Genomic DNA, 20,539 nt, shown 5'->3' with positions numbered 1-20,539 from the left:
TTTTTCCCCCAATGCCTGCAATTGCATATATTCATTGATATTTGAAACAGTACTGTATTAAGCAAAGAGGTCATATCACCAGTTTCAACAACATTTGACAAGGTTCACAATACATTATGTTTAAGTCACTGAAGTGTACTTTGTTTTTTAAATGGGTAATGTCAATCTGAATATCTAAACCCCATTTTTTCACAGAAAAACTCCATAGTACAAAATGTCTCAGCATAACACACAATCAAAATAATTTGGCTGTTGTATTCATTCTAATGGCATTGCAACAACATCATTCATCTTTCCCAATTTAGATGAGTGTTTCTGCCTTTATTTAAGAAACCTGCAGCTCCAGCAGCACACAACCCTCAAAACTGTTCCTACTTTTATTTCAATAAATGCAAGTATATTATAATAAGATTGGATGATTATAAGTTTGTTTACTGACCTGTTTTAAAATTGACATAAAAGAGGGCTTTATTTATTAATGTGTTTTTAAAAAGCAGCCAGAAATACATGTACCTTCAATAAAACCTAACTAAATATCACTGTTACCACTACTCTAGCTTTCATTGCACAGAGAAAGCCTTTAGTCCCAGTTACCTCAGCAATTGTTGGAATTTACTTTGATAAACCAGTTGGAGAGAAAATTAAAGGGGTTTAAATTCTAAGCTGGTATTGGGATACTGCCAAAACACATCAAGATTGAGTAACCAGATGTTCTTGATAATTTGTTTCAAATGGCTTCAAACACTGAGCCCATCTTTTAATAAAGGCACTGTGAGGGGGACAATTTGTGCTTTTTCCACTCCATCTCTTCCCCAAAAAGTTTTCATTTTAAATCACTTGGTGCCATAAAAATGACACGTTCATGTCACGTACTTATTGTGATGTACAAATGATGCAAAACACACTTCTGTGTGCATCATTCACTTTGTTCACTCAACTACAAGACAGTTTGATAACCGGACACACGTTGACTGGATTTATCATGCTAACTTAACTTTTATATAGGGGCAACTTTGTGTCCCAGAAACTGGCCATGGGGGTATTTCTCAAGAGGCCAATTTCAGTCCACATAAATAAATTAAAAATGATCAAATGCCACATTTGGGGTCTGTAGAATGTGTCATTAGAAGTAAAGCATATTACAGAATACTGCAGGTCTACAATATCTTGTAAAATAGCTGCATGTTTTTCTTCTGCACCACTGTGGCCCTGTAACCAGCAACTACTGCAAGAAGCTGCAGCAAGATTGTAAAATATCTGCCACAGGAGAAGCTTGGGGAGCAAAACCCCACAATATTATATTCTTGCCCCAAATCATTGCAAAAAGTTCAATACGAGTCCCATAGTGTATAAATCAAAGGCATATTCTTGTTAAGTCATCTAATTTCTCTTAAACGTCACTGCTTAAAATGTCTAAGTTTAAAGTCTATACTTATGAAATCCTTAACATTGCCTGTTATAAAGGAAGCTGTTAATTTCATTCAGACACAAAATGTTATCATACGTACTGCTCCCAAAGAATATGTGCCCTTGTACATATACGATTTGATAGGGAATTCAAGGCAATTCCATAATACGCGCAGTAATACAACCAATGTTGTTTTAGCACAATTTCAATGAGCAGGGTACCATCTTTTGCTCAGTCACCTCATACCTGCTGCAATGCCAATTTCTCTTGCCATAAATGTTAAGCATGTTTTGTTAAGCAAATACATTCAGAATAGAATTATATTCCCCAAAGTACATTTAAGGGTGATTGGACCAATATGTTTTTATGTGTTAAGCAGTGATAGTAGAAAAGCCAATTGGTCATGGAATATTTCCTTTGGAGCATGCCCACAGAGGCACAGACATCTGACAAGGATGGTGGGCAGGTGATGGTTGGGATCTTGGAGAACGTTTCTTCCCAGAATTTCCTCCAATAGCAGCTGCACCTAGGGCTAAAGCAGATACACCAGGTTTAGATTTCACAATGGGGTAAATAATCTTCAATAATCTGATAGAGGGGTTGCCTGCCCATTGTAAAACCCGTCTGTTCCATTCTACCATGCCCACTGTCCAGGCAGGTCAATGTAAACATTTATAAACACAATGGCGTGTTCTATTGCTTATTAAAGTGCACTTGATTCCATCGGGCCTCCACCACAAAACTGACGGAGGTTTCTTGCTCAACAAAATCCCAGCCTGCATGTGGTCAATTTTGTGGAGAAAACAATAGAGATTCTCCAATTAGCTTCTCATGGTTCCTTCATTTTGAGGGAATCATTGGTCCCAAAATTTGTGATGATTGCGTATTGTACCCCTTCCAGGAGAACACCCAGAGTCGAAGGGTTAAAAGGGGAAGTTCCAGACCTTCGTTCTAAATCTACAGTCAGCTTCTACATCATAGTCCACCGAATGCATGAGAAGAAATAAGCAGCATGTTAAGAGATATTGCACTTCCGATTTCCTATCTATTTTGTGTCAAAATGTGTACTTAGAAAATATGCAGGGAACATATTACTATGGTGATGAAACTAAATCTAGTGTGTGCCTAGCTCTCCCAGCTCAGGAGTGCAAGTGTGCATTATGACTCACAATTGGGAAATTGTCCCTAAAGTGCTGACAGTATATTTCCTGCCACGTGACAGGCAGATCTGCATTTAGTGTTTTCCCTCCCATATCTCTTTTAGTGTTAAATTTATGGTGTTTCTCTAGTGAAGGGATTTTGAGTTGACAAGACTGCTTGCTAGTTCAATAGACATGTCTCCTGGGATTGAGGCAGCCCTGCCACTGCTTCTGCCATACCTGATGCAGTGATGACTGTCTGTACCAGATTGCTTTCTGGCACATCTGTGACTTGAACAGACTAAATGATCCAGATGTCGCAATGCCCTGAATGACAACTTTCTCAACTATTTTGACTTCACTTGTGGCCTGTTAGGCACACTCTCATTCTTCTCAGCAGACCTCTGAGTTGCAATAAAGTTTTATGAATTCCTACATTTTGCCTCCCATGATCTGATCCCTCAGGATGTTGAAAATGAACGTGAGCCTGGTGTACATTACAGCTCTAGGCCCACAGATTAATAGCCTAAATATTCACATCAGAGCATAAGGAATAGGAACAGAGTAAATAATGCTCCTTGAGCCTGCTCCACCATTCAATAAAATCACCTCTAAACCCCTACATTAACTTTGCATTTACATTTTATCCCCTGTCATAATTCAGATTAGAAACTCCAAAGTGTTTTATGAAGCCCGCCTGAATCATTAGTTTTGCATCTTGAATTTGGCTAGGACAAGGATGATGTGTTTCACTTCAGGTCTGATTCAAAAGACCTACTAGGGAGCTTTTATTAAGAATATAGTTAACATATACAGAACAAAAATTAGCAATAACTTTTATCAATTACAAGTGAAAACAACCACAATAATGTACAACCCTTAACCAATATATATCAGATGTTCCAATCAAAACCAATATCCAATAAACTAAACCCTATAAACAGATTTATCTCTGCACAGGCTCACATGATACTGGAATCCAGTTCCCTGGGTTAAATGCTGACTTTAAATGATCTTGAAAACTCAGCAGTTTGTAGTCAGAACAACTCCCCCAAAACACCAAAACACACATTCTTTACTGCAACATTGCAACAAGCCTTTCTTTCAGCTAACAGGTAAAATTTTCAAAGTTAAACAGAGAGAGAAAGAGACTTCTTTTCCACCTTGCTTCTAAGACTGCCTCTAACACTGCAGCCTAAACGAAACACATCCCATGGCACTTCATTCACTTAATGTCCAAAAATCTATCAATCTCTGTCCTGAATATACCCAATGGAGCAAGAACTCTTTGGTAGAGAATTCTGAATAAATTTCTCCTAATCTCAATCTGAATGGCTGACTCCTAATTCCGAGGCTATGACCCCCATTCCTACATTCTCCAGCCAGAGTTTCACCCATCAAGCCCTCTCAGAATTTTATACATTTTAATGAGAGCACCTCTCATTCTTCAACACGCCAGTAAATATTGGCCTACTTTACTCATTCTTGCCTCATAGAACAGCCCTTTCATCACAGGAACCCATGCTGCACCCCTCTGAAGCAAGTATATACATCTTCAAGGTAAGGAGATGAAAACTGTACACAATACTCCAGGAATAGTCCCACCAAAGTCCTGTATAAATGTAGCAAAATGTCCATACTCTTATCCTCCAATTCCCCTGCAATAAAAGTTAAGCTGTCATGTGTTTTCCTAATAATTGCTTGCTATATGTGCACGGTATCCTGTGCAAACTTGGATATATTACACTCACTTCCCTCAGCTAAGTCAAAGATATAGGCTGGCATTCTCCACCCCCATTTTCAACGGGCAGGAAAGCTGGTCGGGACAGAGAATCCAACGTGAGTCCCCAAATGACTTTTATGCCAATGGGATTTTTCCATTGCCATTGTTCTTGCCCTCCACCAATGAAGTGATGGTGTTCCCCCCCAGAAAGAACGGGACCCCCATAACCATACATTTTAATATCATTAATGGGCTGCCTTGCTGCATCATCCATCCACATCTGTCTATCTCCTCCAACCCTTCCAACCTGCCCACCCAGGGCACATGTAAGCATAGCCCTCAGCGTGGAGAGGGGAGCCAAGGGCAGTGCTGGTGGGGGGCTTCCATTGGGGAGATCTGTGGCTGATGGCGCAGGGGGAAGGTTTCAAATGAACACAAATTTGGACGTACAGTTTTAATTAAAATGCCTTTGAACATCACTGATAAATAATAGTGTCATTCAAGGTCAGATATTCAACTACATCCTTGTTACGCTTAACATGCCTTTATCCGTGATCATTAGAGACTAACTTCCTATTTTTTGTAAGGAGACGTCAAAACTTCAGAAGTATTTCTTTTCCTATTTTAATCTCACCTTTAGTTTGCTTTTCTAAATTCCAAATAAACTTGTCGCTTTTCCCTGACGCAAGTAGATATTAATGGAAAGAAAACTGGGTGAAGTTATGTTGATTAAGGCCTGGAATTTCCTTGGCAATAACTTAATCAGAAGATGAGCGGAATCCCTGGAGAACTGGAGTAAAAGGCTGAAGATTTGCACTGACACTGTTTCGCTAGGGGACAACAACAGTAAAAATTCAGGGATCAGGTCAGTACTTGAAGTGAAATAAGGCACATTCTTATAGATTTTCATTCAAGTTAATAAACAAACAGAGCGGTTTCTGTTGATTTTCTGTCAAAATTATGGCAGGAGAACAGAATTGGAAATTCATGGACTGAAAGATTAACAAGGTTTCTACAAGGTGATATAGTGATAATCAATACAGCATTTTAAACAGGCAAGATTTCTACTGGCTATTTATACTCCTTCACCATAGCAATGAGCTGCCTGGAGCACAAAAGCCAGAATTTTTAGTTCCATTGCACAGCAAAATACACAATTTGATGGAATCGATGGATTACTAAGACGTTATTATATTTCACATAAATAGTATGAGAGATGTGGACGAATGATGGACGACACACTGTTATGATGCTATTTTGCTCATCTACTTACATTTGCCAGCTGATATACGTTTGCTTGAAGAGTAGCTAGGTCTCATTCTCTATGACCATGACAGGATTGCTCATACCTATAAAGTTAACAACCAATTAACCAATCAGTAATATAAGATGCAGTTTCATGTTGGTCATCTCATCTGCAGTCATGTATAAATTTGTTTCCTGCAATTATTATGGAACTTTTAATATCTCACATCTCTATAGTCGACAGCGCAAATATTTGAGCAGCTTAGAAAGTCAGAGACAGTGGTTACCCAATAAAGTACAATATTCCCTTTTCACACTTATTTCTTTGTTACTGTAAAGCATTCCACAAAATGGACTTTAGATCTTTGCTAGAAAACCTAGAATTCTTATAGTCCAAGAGCAAATAAACTTGGGCGTGAAATGTCACCCAGAGTTTAGTGTATATTTGCTCAACCTGTTGCAAAAAGGCAAACACATGGGGTGGGTTTTAAGTAACATTTAAGGAAATAAGCTTTACCATTTATCATGGTGAGATTTGAGCCAGAGGCCCCAGAGCATTGCTCTATGTTTGTGTTTTACCTGTTCAGCCCATTAGGCCACAGAAGGGACCCTAAAATCATCCTTGCCAATGCTATTCCTAAACAACATTGATTTAAAGGCCACGCATCGACCAAATGGAGTGAGGTGCCACTGAACGGTGCAGTCAGCAGGATGGTGGTAGTACACTTAAGTCTTTTATGGCATTCACTGCTGAATATTGCTCAAGTGATTAAACTGACTAATTATGCCCATAAGATTTCAGTTTGAGGGATTTCAAAGGACAAAGTACTACAGATTCAAGCATGTTAGTGTCATTCGGAAAATGAAGTTTACAAAAACAGATGTGTGCAGAAAAAAGTAATTTTTGGTAACTGTTGGAGTGCAAATACCTAGTTAACATGCTGTGATTAAATTTCATATTTTATACAAAAAGGGAAATCTGAATTAGACTACTTGCTTCATTTTTTTTAAAGCTGCTTTGTCTCTTTTGTAGTAACCTGAAACTATGTGGGAAGATCTCCAGCTTCAGTAGGCTCACAAATTTAAGTATTAGTAGTGAATCAGTCTTACAGGTATTTAATCAATGGCATCCGGCAGTGTTGTGGGCCTTCAGTTTGAGTTATAAGGAAATCAAAAGAGAGAAAAAGACATGTATTCACACCATCAAGCTCACTTTATCACAAATCCAGATAATATTGTTCTTTTTAAAAATATTCTTTCATGGGATGTGGGCATTACTGACTAGCCTGGCATTTATTGCCAAACCCCTAATAGCCCTTGGTGAACCACCTTCTTGAACAACTGCAGTCCATGTGGTGTAGGTACACCAACAGTGCTGTTAGGAAGGAAGATGGGTGTGTAGTGGCAATGTCACTCAACAAATAATCCAGAGGCTCTGGTTAGCACTCAGAGTTTGAACAAGGGTTCAGCTCCCACCATGGTACCCAGTGGAATCTAAATTCAATATTATTCTATAATTTGTGATTCCCTACTGTAGAGAACACTAATTTCCTTGGCAAAAAAACAAGTATTATGATACTAACATATCTGACACTAGTCATACTTAGACTTTAAAGTTTATTTATTAGTGTCACAAGTAGGCTTACATTAACACTGAAATGAAGTTACTATGAAAATCCCACACTCTGGTGTCTGTTTGGGTACACTGAGGGAGAACTTAGCATGGCCAATGGACCTAACCAGTACGTCTTTCAGACAGTGGGAGGAAACCGGAGGACCTGGAGGAAACCCATGCAGACTCTACACAGACAGTGACCCAAGCTGGGAATCGAACCCGGGTCCCTGGCACTGTGAGGCAGCAGTGCTAACCACTGTGCCACCGTGCTGCCCACGCTTTGCCCTTTGAAATCTTTGATACTGAAGTCTTGTGCATATAAACAACAGTCTGTTTATTAACTTGAGCAATGATCAAATGTCAACCAATTTCTGTGAGAGAATTGCAATTTTCCCAGTAGTTTTTGTTTCAAACCAATATTGTGTGTTTTTAGTTTCTGTGAAGTTATTGAAATCATAAAACATCCCAGTACTCACCAAGCTTGCCTTTCTCATCATCAGAAACTCCTTCAGACCATGTTTGGCCACTACCCAGTAGATGATTCTGGGACTCTCTTAAAGGTTTGGCAGGAAATAGATGTGGTTCAGTACTACTGTAAACCAGGTGATTAAAGAATTAGTTCAACATATGGTAACTCCCCTGAATCAGTCTCTAAGGTATTGCAAAATCCTATCCACCGAATAAATCTCAGTCAATACTACAATAAATCTCAGTCACTACTACAATGTATCATGTGTATTATAAGATGAACTGCATACTATAGAAGTAACACGTCAATCAACGCAGAATAATCAAATTCCAAAACAGTGGTTCAAATAAAAGTTAAAAAACAGGAAGTGAAATATATCTTTGTGCTTATAAGATAAACATTCAGTTATGCAAAACATTTTTACACTGAAAATGCATGGCAATAAATAAATAATAATTACTTTTTGGCATTAGAATTGTGAGCAGATGGAGTGGGGGGTTGCTCTGGATCCTGATTCACCAAACATGTTGGGAAGGAACAACCATCACCTAGACTGCATGTGAAAAAAGGTTAAGTTTCAGAATTCTGAAATGCATAGTTTATCATTGCTTATTTCAGAAAACACATGTAGTAATTTAACATCGTGTTATTGTTTGATATCGTATACCTTACAGTGCAGAAGGAGGCCATTCAGCCCATTGAGTCTGCACCAACTCTCCAACAGAGCATCATTTCCAGGCCCACCCGCCATCCTATCCCTGTAACCCAATGCATTTACCCCATTAATCCCCCGACCTACACATCTTGGGACACTAAGGGGAAATTTAGCGTGGCTAATTCACCGACCCTGCGCATCTTTGGGAGGAAACTGGAGCACCCAGAGGAAACCCACGCAGACACGGGGAGACCGTGCAAACTCTACACAGATAGTTGCCCGAGGCTGGAATTGAACCCAGGCACTGTGAGGTAGAAGCGATAACCACTGTGCCACCCGTGCTGCCCACTTTCCTTTTCTTGTTGTATTCAACACCTTTGTTGACAATTGAGCACACACCATGGGCAGAATTCTCCCATCCTGCTCACAGTAAGTTTGGCGGTAGGCGGGAATGGAGAATTTTGTGGGAGTCAAAACTTGCAAACCTGTCAGCGTAAAATCGTGTTGCAATCGTTAATGGCGGGTCGGTCTTGCTGATTGGTGACATAAACACCATTTGCATCTCAGTCTGCAGAGACTTTGAGGTGAGCACAGTCTTTCTGCCATGGTGCTGATTTGCTGTTCACCACTTTGCCGGGGCAGACTGGTTCCCACCCTTCATCACCACACCGAGCTGGTCTTCACGGACAGCACCGTGCTGCTGGATCCTTCTGTGTCACTGAGATGGATCAGTACAGTGCCTGGGGTTGGTGAGTACAGAGGTCTCCTTCCCTCCTGGTGCCACACACAGTGCCTATCTGGACAGCACTGTGCTGCGGGATTCATAAAGCCACAACAACTAAGGTCCAAATTTCAACCAGGGATGAGGTGTGAGGTGAGGCTGGGGAGCGGGGGGTATATGTCCGAACAAAGCCAAGAGGGGGGCAATTTGGAAGGAGGGATGTATAGGGGCGGGGGTTGGGGAGGGTTCACTTTGGCAGACAGAGGGGCAAGGAGATCGATGAAGAAGATGGACAATGGAAGACTGAGGGGATGGAAGCTGAACCCTGACAAAACAAAGCCAGGTGAAGCACAAACAAAAAAGGGGGTCTAAGGGATAGCGCAAGTACTGCTGGAAGAAGATGCATGCAGACTCCAGAATATAGGGTGGGGGCCTGTTAGTGGGGTATATTAGGGATGGTTCACACAAACACTTAACAAGTCAGGGCTATAGTGGTTTGTGATGGTCATTGTTTTCCACAGTCCTGTTTGGGAATGGGAACGATGTGAAAGCTCCTGTTCAAGTTTAGCAGTTGGCAGACAGAAATCATAGAGTCGTAGACAGTCCTGCCGCAAAATAGAAAAAAGAGTCACAAATGATAGGCAGTCCAGGGGTGATGTGGAGCCTTTTCTTGTTGTATTCAACACCTTTGTTGACAATTGAGCACACAACATGGGCAGAATTCTCCCATCCTGCTCACAGTAAGTTTGGTGGTAGGCGGGAATGGAGAATTTTGTGGGAGTCAAAACTTGCAAACCTGAAGTCTGAGAAAGGAGAGAGTGCAGAAGAGCAGTGGCCATGCAGCAGGAGCTACCATTGGAAAGATGGAGTACCCCAGGAGTGGGCAAGGACTGTGTGCTCCACAGGGAAAAATGTATAGCCTGGTGTGCAGGGTTGTCCTACAGGCACAGTGCCTGGGTGAGGCCATGCCAGAGGCTGAACTAGAGGAGGAGCCCTCCTCGGAAAATGAGCAGGTGCAGGAAGCCCAGGGGGATGCTAAGGGACATGAGTGCACCGATGTCATAGAGGAGGGGAGATGCCTTCACCCTCTTCCTTGCCAGCATATAAATGAAAAAAGTTGCTGTTGTTCAGCATCTCACTAAAGTGACAGAACAGTAAGTGCCATGCTATGTGATTGTGCTACTGTCTAATGGAAGCTTACTGCAAAATATTAAATCAAATTTTACAAACGCAAAAAAATCAGTTGTGGGGAAACTTTTGACTTCTCAGAAAACGTTAAGGTTCACTGCAGTTTTAAAATATTCTTCATGGTAATACAGTCTTCAATTTGAATGAATAAACGTCTTTCAAGTATATGAAAACTCAGGAAAATGAGCTGTACCTTGTGAAGACAGGCAGCAACCAGTACTTCTTCTCATCTCCAAATACCTGCTTCATATTTTTGCCGCATCCTAAGCTAAACCCATTTTTGTCAGGCCCATGTCGAAACACAGGTGCTCTGAAGGCCTCTGAAACAAAATATAGTTATTAGTAGCATTTGAACTGTTCCAAAAACAAATATTTCCATTCTTTTGTCACTTGGAACACTATCCATTGTACTCTTGATGTTTAACTCGTTAACAATCAGATAGGGGTGAGGAAGGACATTGTTCCCCATCTTAATTCATTGATCCAGAAATAACCGACAGTGCCTATCACAGCATCAAACTGTTTCTTAAACCCGTATAGGATTCTTACCTCCATTGCTTTGCCTTTCTAACTTTGTAACAGCAGTTAAAAAGTTATTCGGGAATAATACAACATCCTGGTAGACATGATTTATTCACAACTCTTCCCATTTCAAAAGCACAATATACTGTAGCATAAGCAAAACTGGAATTTCATTTTGCGATAGCACAAAACGGGTTGGACAATGAAAACCAAATTCCTGCAAAGGACCAGATGAACTTTAGAGGAGTGTCATCTCCTTGGGAAGGAGGCAGCTGTTCCTTGAACGGGATGGGTGCATGCATCCACAATCAAGGGCCCCTGTGTGATAACCAATTAATGGCTATCAGTAAAATGATCCCTTTTAGGACTAGTTTAGAGTCTACATCCACATTGAGGAGCTCAAGGCATAGCTTGTCAAACTTTTCTGGAGTAAGCTTGTTCAAAATGCCTCTGACTTTCCTGAAGATTCCATCTTGTCTTTCTTTCTCATTCAAGGAGTTGGCATCTCGTTTAGTGCTGTTGCTGGCAGATTTGGGATAGTGCTTGGGATACAAAAAGCGCCCTTGGAAGCCGGGCTCTGATCCACCGAGTGTCCCGGGTCAATGAATTGTCTCCTCGTCTTTCTCCTGACATGGCTCTTTCAAATGGGGGGTGTGACGGATGTCACTATTTGGTCACAGTCCAGTCTCTCAAACTGGGAATTATTCTGCAAGCTGGTGTCTCATCTGAGTGACCCTTCTGCACCCTTTCCAATGCATCAACATCCTTCCCATAGTGTGGCAACCAGAGTCGTACACAATACTCCAAATGCAGCCTAACCAAAGTCTTATACAGCTGCAACATGATTTTCCAATTTCTATACTCAACGCCCCAACCAATGAAGGCCTGCATGCCATACGCCTTCTTGACCACCTTGTCCACCTGAGTTGCAACCTTCAGGAAACTGTGGATCTGCATGCCTAGATCCCTCTGTATGCTAATATTTCTAAGGGCTCTACCTGCTGCAGTAGACCTTCCAAATCGCATCACTTCACATTTGTCCGGGTTAAATTCCATCTGCCATCTTTCGGCCCAGGTCTCCAGCCATTTTATATCCTGCTGTATCCTCTGACAATCCTCCTCACTATCCACTACTCCCCTAATTTTTGTATAATCTGCAAATTTACTAATCAGACCACCTACATTTTCCTCCAAATCATTTATATATATTACAAACAACAAAGAGCCCAGCACTGATCCTTGTGGAACACCACTTGTCACAGACTTCCAGTTAGAAAAGTACCCTTCCACTGCGACTCACTGCTTTCTATGCCCAAGCCAGTTTTGTATCCATTTTACCAGCTCACCTTGGATCCCATATAACTTCGCGTTCTGTATCAGCCTGCCATGAGAAACTCTATCGAAGGCTTTGCGAAAGTCCATGTATACAACACCCACTGCCTTGCCCTGGTCAATTTTTCTTGTCACTTCCTCAAAGAACTCAATCAAATTTGTAAGATACGACCTCCCCTTCACAAAACCATGCTGCCTATCACTAATAAGCCTATTCTCTTCCAGTACATCCTGTCCCTAAGAATCTGCTCCAGTAATTTTCCCACCACTGCTGTAAAGCTCACAGTCCTGTAATTTTCCAGATTATCCCTTCTGCCTTTCTTAAACAGAGGAACAATATTAGCTACTCTCCAATCCTCTGGTACCTCGCCCGTAACTAAAGAGGATACAAAGATTTTGGTCAAGGCCTCAGCAATTTCTTCCCTTGCCGCTCTCAGTATTCTGGGATAAACACTATCTGACGCTGGGGACTTATCCACCTTAACGTTTTTCAAAACCTCCAATAGCTTCTCCCTTTTTATCTCAAAATGTCCTAAATGTCAATATCCTCCTTTCTACACTCACCATCCACCACATCCTTCTCCTTTGTGAATACTGATGCAAAGTACTCGTTAAGGACCTCACCCACCTCATCTGGCTCCACACACGAATTCCCTCCACTGTCCTTGAGCAGACCTACCCTTTCCTTAGCTATCCTCTTCCTCCTTACATACACATAAAAAACCTTGGGATTCTCCTTAATTCTGTCTGCCAAGGACATTTCATGGCCCCTTTTAGCCATCCTAAGTCCCTGTTTGAACTTCTTCCTGCTATCTATGTAGGCTTCAAGAGCCTTATCTGTTTTCGATTTCCTGAAATTTATGTATGCCTCTTTCTTTTTCATTAAGCTCACAATCACTCTCGTCATCCAGCGTTCCCGATTTAAAAAAATAGTTTTTGGTATGTCAGATGAGGCAAGGCAGATGGGCTTAAGGAGAGAGTTCCAGAATGGTTGAAAGCTCTGCCACCAATAATAGGGCACTAATAGCAACAGATCATTTGGCTGACAAAGCGCTACTGATTAAAATCTCAATCGCTACATCTTTTCCACAGTTTGAATACAAGAGACCTTTTGTCTCTGTTTACACAACAAATTACAAAAGTCTGTTTGTCTAGAGGACACACATTGAAGATGGAACTCAGGGACACCTCACACAAATATTTTAAGTGGTCATTTATCCTGTGAGCTGCCAGCAACATTAAAGTTACAATTGGTGTTACATAGAGAAATAGATCAGCAAAAATCAATCTGCTAACTCTGAATAGGTTGAACAAGTGAAGCATTTTTTTTGTTAGTTATCTGTCACAATTAACACTGTTTGTTAAACTTAGAATCAAATTTTCCATTAGTATGGTAATGATGATAAAGAGTTAATATTTTGTCCAGCTAATTCAGAAATCCAAAGGCAACAAATTTGACGTTTTTCAAATACTTCATCAACTGAATTCCAATTTATTTGATCATTTTGCTGTGCTAATTACTGAAACATTTTAAACTGACAATACAAAATTATTATATAAAACTTCTTTCATATGGCTTTAGGAGCAGAAGCCGTCATCAGTTTCAATGTCAAGTTTCCTAATTAGTCCAATGCCCTGCTGGAGAACAAGTGTAACTGTAGAATCTTGCTCTCAAACCTGTGTCGGGACAAGATGTTATTAAGGTCAGGGATTGCACAGCAGCAGCCAGGTGAGGTTTCAAGGTGCCACTTGTACACCAGGTAGCTACATTGGCCATGTCCAATCAGTATTTTGATGAGGATTGTTCCAGGGGTATGTTCCACCTGGCGGTTGCGATGTTGGGTCGGAGACATTAGGCAGGATTTTTCAGCTGTTCCTCCCGGCAGAATCATCCAGTCCCGCTGAAGGCGAACCTCCATCGCGGGTTCCCCAGTGGTGGAGGGTGCAAACAATGGGAAACCTTGTTGCCAGCAGAAGGATCGGAAGATCCTGTCGCCAGCCAATGGCAAGTTGCCTCTGCTGTCACAACGCGTCCGTAGGGGTGTGTGGAAAAATTCCGCCCAATGTATTTATTTGGGAGGAGCATTTCTGCCTAAGCTTTCTTCTAGGTTTTATCAGTGTTATGAAATTGAGGATGTTCAATTCATGTCCAGAGGGGTTTGTGGCAGTATAGAGGGCTTTAATTAGTGGAGGCAAGGGATCAGGTAAGGAAAGGTGTGATAAATTAAAGAGTGAGGACAAGGCAAGAGATTAAGTTTGACATAAGGAAAATGATAGCCTGAGTGTGGCAGGTAGGGACAGAACGTATAAGGGTGAGGCAGCAGATCAGGTTAGAGATTGCGAAAATAATAAAAAGTCCGAATTAAAGACACTCTGAATGCACAGGTTAGATGATTGATGGCACAAATGGTAGAAACTAATTGCCATTACCATTGGAATGTAGCAAATGTCACCCCACTATTTAAGAAAGGAAGGAGAGAGTAAAGAGGGAACTACAGATCTGTTAGCTTGACATCATAGTAGGGAAAATGCTATAATCTATTATAAAAGATGTGTTATGAATGTGTAATTATGATATTACAGATTTTGAGGACAACTGTTTTAATGGCATATTCCTGTTTTCAAACTTTTACAACAAGTTTAAAAGCCTTTTTGCAAAATGTAAATTTGGACAGGCAACATAGCTCCTTCTTGTGTTCATTTAAACCATGTCAGATTCACACCCCTAGAGCTATCTACAAATTTCCAATAAAAATGTAAAGACCTCTCCAGGGATTTCCTTGAATTCCAAAAGGTATGAAAAACATTCTTAATTCTCAGGGAACAGGAGTCAGGAAGGGACTTCAAAGGACCTCAACTTAATTAACTTCTTTGCCCGGTGGAACAATGCTTAATCAAAATCAGCATAGCAGCCATTTGGGTTACAATGGAGACAGGTTGAAAACAACCAATTGGCAAGTAAAAGCCCTGGAAGAACTCCGGGAAACAACTTCAGAGATGGTTCTTGGCCCAGGGAGGACAAAGAGGATATATTAACAAATCAACTGCTATTCTGCCAAACAGTCCAGGTAATCTGCAAGAGCAACAACTGGAATAAGAAACCTTCTCTCTCTCCAAAAACCTGCTAAATCCACCTGAAAAGGCAAAGCACTGAGTCGCTGACTGCAGAAGCCATCAAAGCTGATAAACCAAACCTCAAGTTTCAACCTCTTCACTTCAGAAAAAAGAAATTCAAGCAACGGCTCCGCAATGATATCTCACAGGGACTGATTTGAAATTTCATCTTTAAGTTTACTTTGTTGTTTTATCTATAACTTAAGCTTGTATCTGTTGTAGTTAGTAACTTTATCACTGCCTGATATACTGCATGTAGTTGTACACCTCTTGCAAAATAATAGTTATTTAAAAATTCCTCACGATCATAAACATTTGCCAAAATGGAAAATCAGAAGTGTATCTTACCAAGTGTAGACCTGTTTTTACTGACTAACCAGCAATGGTATCCAAACAGAGAAGATAGGCTGATGGAAAACATTGCAGCAGCAAAGAACAGGAACATGATGTGGAACTTAGCTTGGGTATCTGGCAGACCATTCTGGAAAAAGAAACACAAGCATCATAAAATAAGTTAGAAACATTGAAACAATTCTCTATCAGCTACATGGAATTTTGGGGCTACACATTGCAGCACATAAGCAAAACATTGCTGATGCTGAAAATCTGAAATAAAAACTGAAATTGCTAGAAATACATCTGTGGAGAGAGAACATTTCAAATCAATGACCTTTCATCGGAAGATGTTCAAAAGGAGCCCTGAACTAAGGTCAGCGACCCGAAACATTGTTTGAATGGCACCCCATCCACCAACCTAAACATTCACACCACCATCTGCAACTTCCCCTCCCAAGCCACACACTATTCTGTCCTGGTACAATATTGCCAGTCCTTCACTGTCATTCGGTTAAAACCCTGGAACTCCCGACCTAACAGCACTGTGGATGTACTAACACCACAAGGATTGCACTATTCAAGAAGGCAGCTCACCACCATCTTCTCAGGGACAATTAGGGATGGGCAGTAAATGCTTGCCTAACCAGCAATACCCACATCTTGTGAAAGAATAAATAAAATAAAATAAGCAGAGGGATAAAAGTTTATTTATTTATTAGTCACAAGTAAGGCTTACATTAACACTGCAATGAAGTTACTGTGAAATTCCCCTAGTCACCACAGTCCGGCGCCTGTTCGGGTCATTGCACCTAACCAGCATGTCTTTCAGAATGTGGGAGGAAACTTGAGCACCCGGAGGAAACCCACGCAGACACGGGGAGAACGTGCAAACTCCACACAGACAGTGACCCAAGGCGGGAATCGAACTCAGGTCCCTGGCGCTGTGAAGCAGCAGTGCTAACCACTGTGCTTGATGTAGGGGTTTAAGTGCACAAATCATTGAAGCTGGCAGGCAGATTGAGAAAGCAGTTAATAAAGCATCGGGGATCCTGGGTTATATAAATAGGGACATAAATTGTACAAAAACAAGGGAACACTGGTCTGGCATCAACTGGAGTACTGTGTCCATTCCTGAGCACCGCACTTCAGGAAGGATGTGAAGACATTACTGAAGGTGAGGAAAATATTCATGAGAATGTATCCAGGGATGAGAGGTTTCAGTATGTTGATAAATCAGAGAAGCTGGAGCCTTACAGAGGAGAAAGTTAAGAGGAGATTTAATAGAGGTGCTTAACATCATGAAGGGTTTTGACAGAGGAGATATGGAAAAAACTGTTGCCTTTGGCAGAAAGCTTGACAACCAGAACATTTTGGCTCATTTGGGGAGCCTCAGGGCTCCCCAGCTTCAGATTTGAAGGGTATCCCAAAGATGCACTGGGAAATCCCTCTTTGAACTTCTGAGATAAGCACTTGCACGGCACTTGTCCAGAATTGCTAACTTCCAATGGACAACTGCACTGCGTTGGCAACCATCCAACAAAGCGATTTAAATTGTTAACTTTGGATGGTTCTGACAGGGTTACACTAACAGCTATTCAGAAAAAGTTAGAAGAAATGAAATGCAACTGTTTTAAATACCTAGACTGGATTCTCCTCACATCCTTGACACTGTTGTTGACTCCCCTGGCACCCTCCCCGCACCCCCCCCCCCCCCAAGACTAACAATCCCCCATGATATTCCCCAACCCCCCCAAGGACTTCTATTCACCTCCAGGCCCCCACACCCCCCTCCTGACCCTACTGTCATCCCCTCCTGACCTGTCTAGACAACACCATGACCGTCCCCCCCAGACCTATCCCAACCCAGGGCGGCACGGTAGCACAGTGGTTAGCACTGCTGCTTCACAGCTCCAGGGTCCCGGGTTCGATTCCCGGCTCGGGTCACTGTCTGTGTGGAGTTTGCACATTCTCCTCGTGTTTGCGTGGGTTTCCTCCGGGTGCTCCGGTTTCCTCCCACAGTCCAAAGATGTGCGGGTTAGGTTGATTGGCCAGGTTAAAATTGCCCCTGAGATGCGTAGGTTAGAGGGATTAGCGGGTAAATATGTGGGGGTAGGGCCTGGGTGGGATTGTGGTCGGTGCAGACTCGATGAGCCAAATGGCCTCCTTCTGCACTGTAGGGTTTCTATGAACCTCACCAACTTGGCTAGACAACCTCCCCTCCCTGACCCTGCAACTTAACCTGACTGCTGGACCTCTCAACTTCCCACACCCTGTCCCCTCGCAAATCCTAACATGTCCCCACCCCACTCCCCAACCCTGACCTCCCACCCATTAAACTCTGACCCTTCCAACCACCCAAACCCATTCACTACTTTGGACACTTACCTCCCTGGTCTTTCAATTTCAATGGGCCCTTTAAATTTAGCTGCCTTATGACAGCCAGTGCAATAGAAACGGGGACATGACCTCCTTGAATCTGATGTAGGTGGACTCTGCGGAGGCTTGCGGGGACTCTTTCGATGTAGGGCCCAAGCAGCTCTGGCCTTCGGAGGTTTCAGCACTATTGCTGAGTAAGTACACTTTAAAGTCTAGTAACTCCAGTGGGTCTGTCACATTTTGATGCTGGTTGGAAGTTATGGCCCATTGATTTAAGGGGATTAGTAAAATATTGGTGCCCTGAGGAAAAATCTTTAAACACGGTGAGTGGTTGGATCTGGAATGCACTGCCTGTACTGGAGTCAGATTCAATTGTGGCTTTGGATAATTATCTGAAGAAATAATTGCACGGCAATGGGCAAAGCGTGGGGTAATGGGACTAGTTTAGATGCTTTTGAGGAGAGCTGGCATGACATAAAGGGCAGAATAGCCTTCTACTGCGTTGTAACCATTCTATGACTATGGCAGTGGAAGGAAGAAAGAAACAGGGGAAGGTTAATGTCTCCAAAGTCCAGTAGAGTCAGAAGGCACACTCCTGCCTCCACATAAAGGTAAGTATGAATAAAACATGTACATATTTGGGCCTCCAGCTTTATGGATTGGTGATTAGTCCGCATGAGGGTTCACTCAGGGCAAAGGCTTTCCAGAAGAGTTACAAATGAAACCTAATGCCTATTTGAATGTGCAAGAAGCTAATGTGTGTTTCAGGCCAACAGCATAACCACCTCTAACAATATTGTGGTATTGCTAATACAGGTCCGCATGGTGGCACAGTGATTAGCACTGCTGCCTCGCAGCGCCAGGGACCCTGGTTCAATTCCTGGTTTGGGTCACTGTCTATGTGGAGTTTGCACGTTCTCCCCATGTCTGCGTGGGTTTCTTCCGGGTGCTCCAGTTTCCTCCCACAGTCCGAAAGACATGCTGGTTAGATGGATTGGCCATGCTAAATTGACCTTCAGTGTACCCAAACAGGCACTGGAGTGTGGCGACTAGGGGATCTTCACAGTAAAATGTAAATCTACTTGTGACTAATAAATAAACTTTACTTTAGGTCCAGATTGTACATGGTGTGTGTGCTGGTCACTAAAATGGAAAGATATACGTGCCTTACCGGAGTGCAACAAGGGTTAACTAAATTGATTCTTGTGACAAGCAGATCTTTCCTATGAGAAGAGATTGAAAATAATGGGCCTATATTCACCAAAGTTTAGGAGAATGACAAGTGATCTAATTAAACCATATATAGTTCTCAGAGGGCCTAACAGACCAGATATTAAGAGGTTGTTTCTTCTGGCTCGATTGTCTAGATCTGCGGGGGTGTCACAGACTCAGGATAAGGGGTTGGTCACTTAGAATTGAGACAGGAAAAAATATCTTAATTGAGAGAGTTGTGAACCTTTGCTATTTCTGTGATGTGAACAGCTGGTTAATGAGTATACTGACTTGGAACTACATCGCCTTTCCTTCACCTTCACTGTCACAATCTTGGCACTCCCTTCCTAACACTGCCTAATAGATATACCTACACCACATGGATTGCTGCGGTTCAAGAAGACGGCTCACCACTGTCGTGTGGGTTACAGAAGCACCAATCACTCATCAGGGATTGTGCAGAATTGTGGGCTCATTTATTAATTCTAGGCACATGTGAATATATATATACATGGGAGGAAAGCCTGAGGACATCAGAGCTCCAGGCTCAAGTGTAATTGAGATGGATCACATGACACACTTCCCTTAAAGTGATAGCATGCTGCTATTTCTTAAAGGCATATTACAACAACCAACACCTTCTCAAGGTCAATTAGAGTTGGGCAATAAATGCTGGCCTGGTCAGCACTACCCACACCTCATGAAAGAATAAAAAAAGTACCAAGTATTTTTGGGGGGCATTAAGCTGATTGGGGGATATGAAAATAGTGCAGGCAAATGGAGTTGATGCAAAATACCAGCCATGAGGCGGAAGTTTGACCCTCAGCGTGTTATTGCTAAAGTCAGTCTGTTTGGGACTGACCTTTCTTCTGGAGGGTGAGGGGTGGAGGCGGTGGTGGTGGGTAGCGGGGGGGGGGGGGGGGGGGGTGCAACAGGGGATTGGGGGATGGAAAAAAAGAAACAGAGAAAAGCGAGTAATCTTAGCCAGCCTAAAAAAAACTCAGAAAACGGCTGCCAAAACAATAACTGAAAAAAATAAAGCGGAATAAGTTGTAAACATGCAGGTCATTTTTCTACTATTGCACAGATGTTTTTCTCTTTTGTGAGAGATGTAAATAGATTAAAAAATACAGTCTTAGGGACTTGACCTCTAGAATGCCAGGATCCTACATCAGTGAATTACCCCCCTCCAGCTCATAGTTCTCCACCTAATATATTTAATGGATACAAAATTGTGGGTTGAAAATGTATAAGTAAATGATAAGGCACAACAAAAGCTTTTGCCCCCTGGGTGGTTAAGACTTCTGTTGCTGCAATAATATAGAATAATATACAAGAAAGCCAGCATGATTTGGACATGTTGAAATTAATTGAATGAAAACATCAATTCATGACAGTAAATAGTTTCAAATAATTGAGACACACCAATCGAAACAATTTAGCAGTCTGCTTGGCCGATCATCAAGTATCAATATCTGTATTGC

The 20,539-nt window shown here is 41.9% G+C and overlaps 1 protein-coding gene across 1 annotated transcript in view; it reads right to left on the bottom strand.

Annotated features, from left to right (window-relative positions):
* Positions 1 to 1,807: 1,807 nt before the first annotated feature.
* Positions 1,808 to 20,539, bottom strand: part of zdhhc2 (zDHHC palmitoyltransferase 2) — a 129,046-nt gene continuing 110,314 nt past the window's right edge. Inside the window, exons 8-13 of the mRNA XM_078221462.1 lie at positions 15,480 to 15,612; positions 10,357 to 10,483; positions 8,060 to 8,152; positions 7,607 to 7,722; positions 5,544 to 5,619; positions 1,808 to 1,940 (exon numbers count right to left, since the gene is read on the bottom strand). Coding sequence (XP_078077588.1) covers positions 5,579 to 5,619; positions 7,607 to 7,722; positions 8,060 to 8,152; positions 10,357 to 10,483; positions 15,480 to 15,612 — 510 coding nt within the window. The 3' untranslated portion in view covers positions 1,808 to 1,940; positions 5,544 to 5,578. The remainder of the gene's footprint in view (positions 1,941 to 5,543; positions 5,620 to 7,606; positions 7,723 to 8,059; positions 8,153 to 10,356; positions 10,484 to 15,479; positions 15,613 to 20,539) is intronic.

The sequence above is a fragment of the Mustelus asterias genome, chromosome 1, assembly GCF_964213995.1.
Source record: "Mustelus asterias chromosome 1, sMusAst1.hap1.1, whole genome shotgun sequence".
NCBI classification, from domain to species: Eukaryota; Metazoa; Chordata; class Chondrichthyes; order Carcharhiniformes; family Triakidae; genus Mustelus; species Mustelus asterias.
The sequence above is the reverse complement of the archived record's forward strand: the minus strand, read 5'-3'. Positions and strand labels throughout refer to the sequence as shown.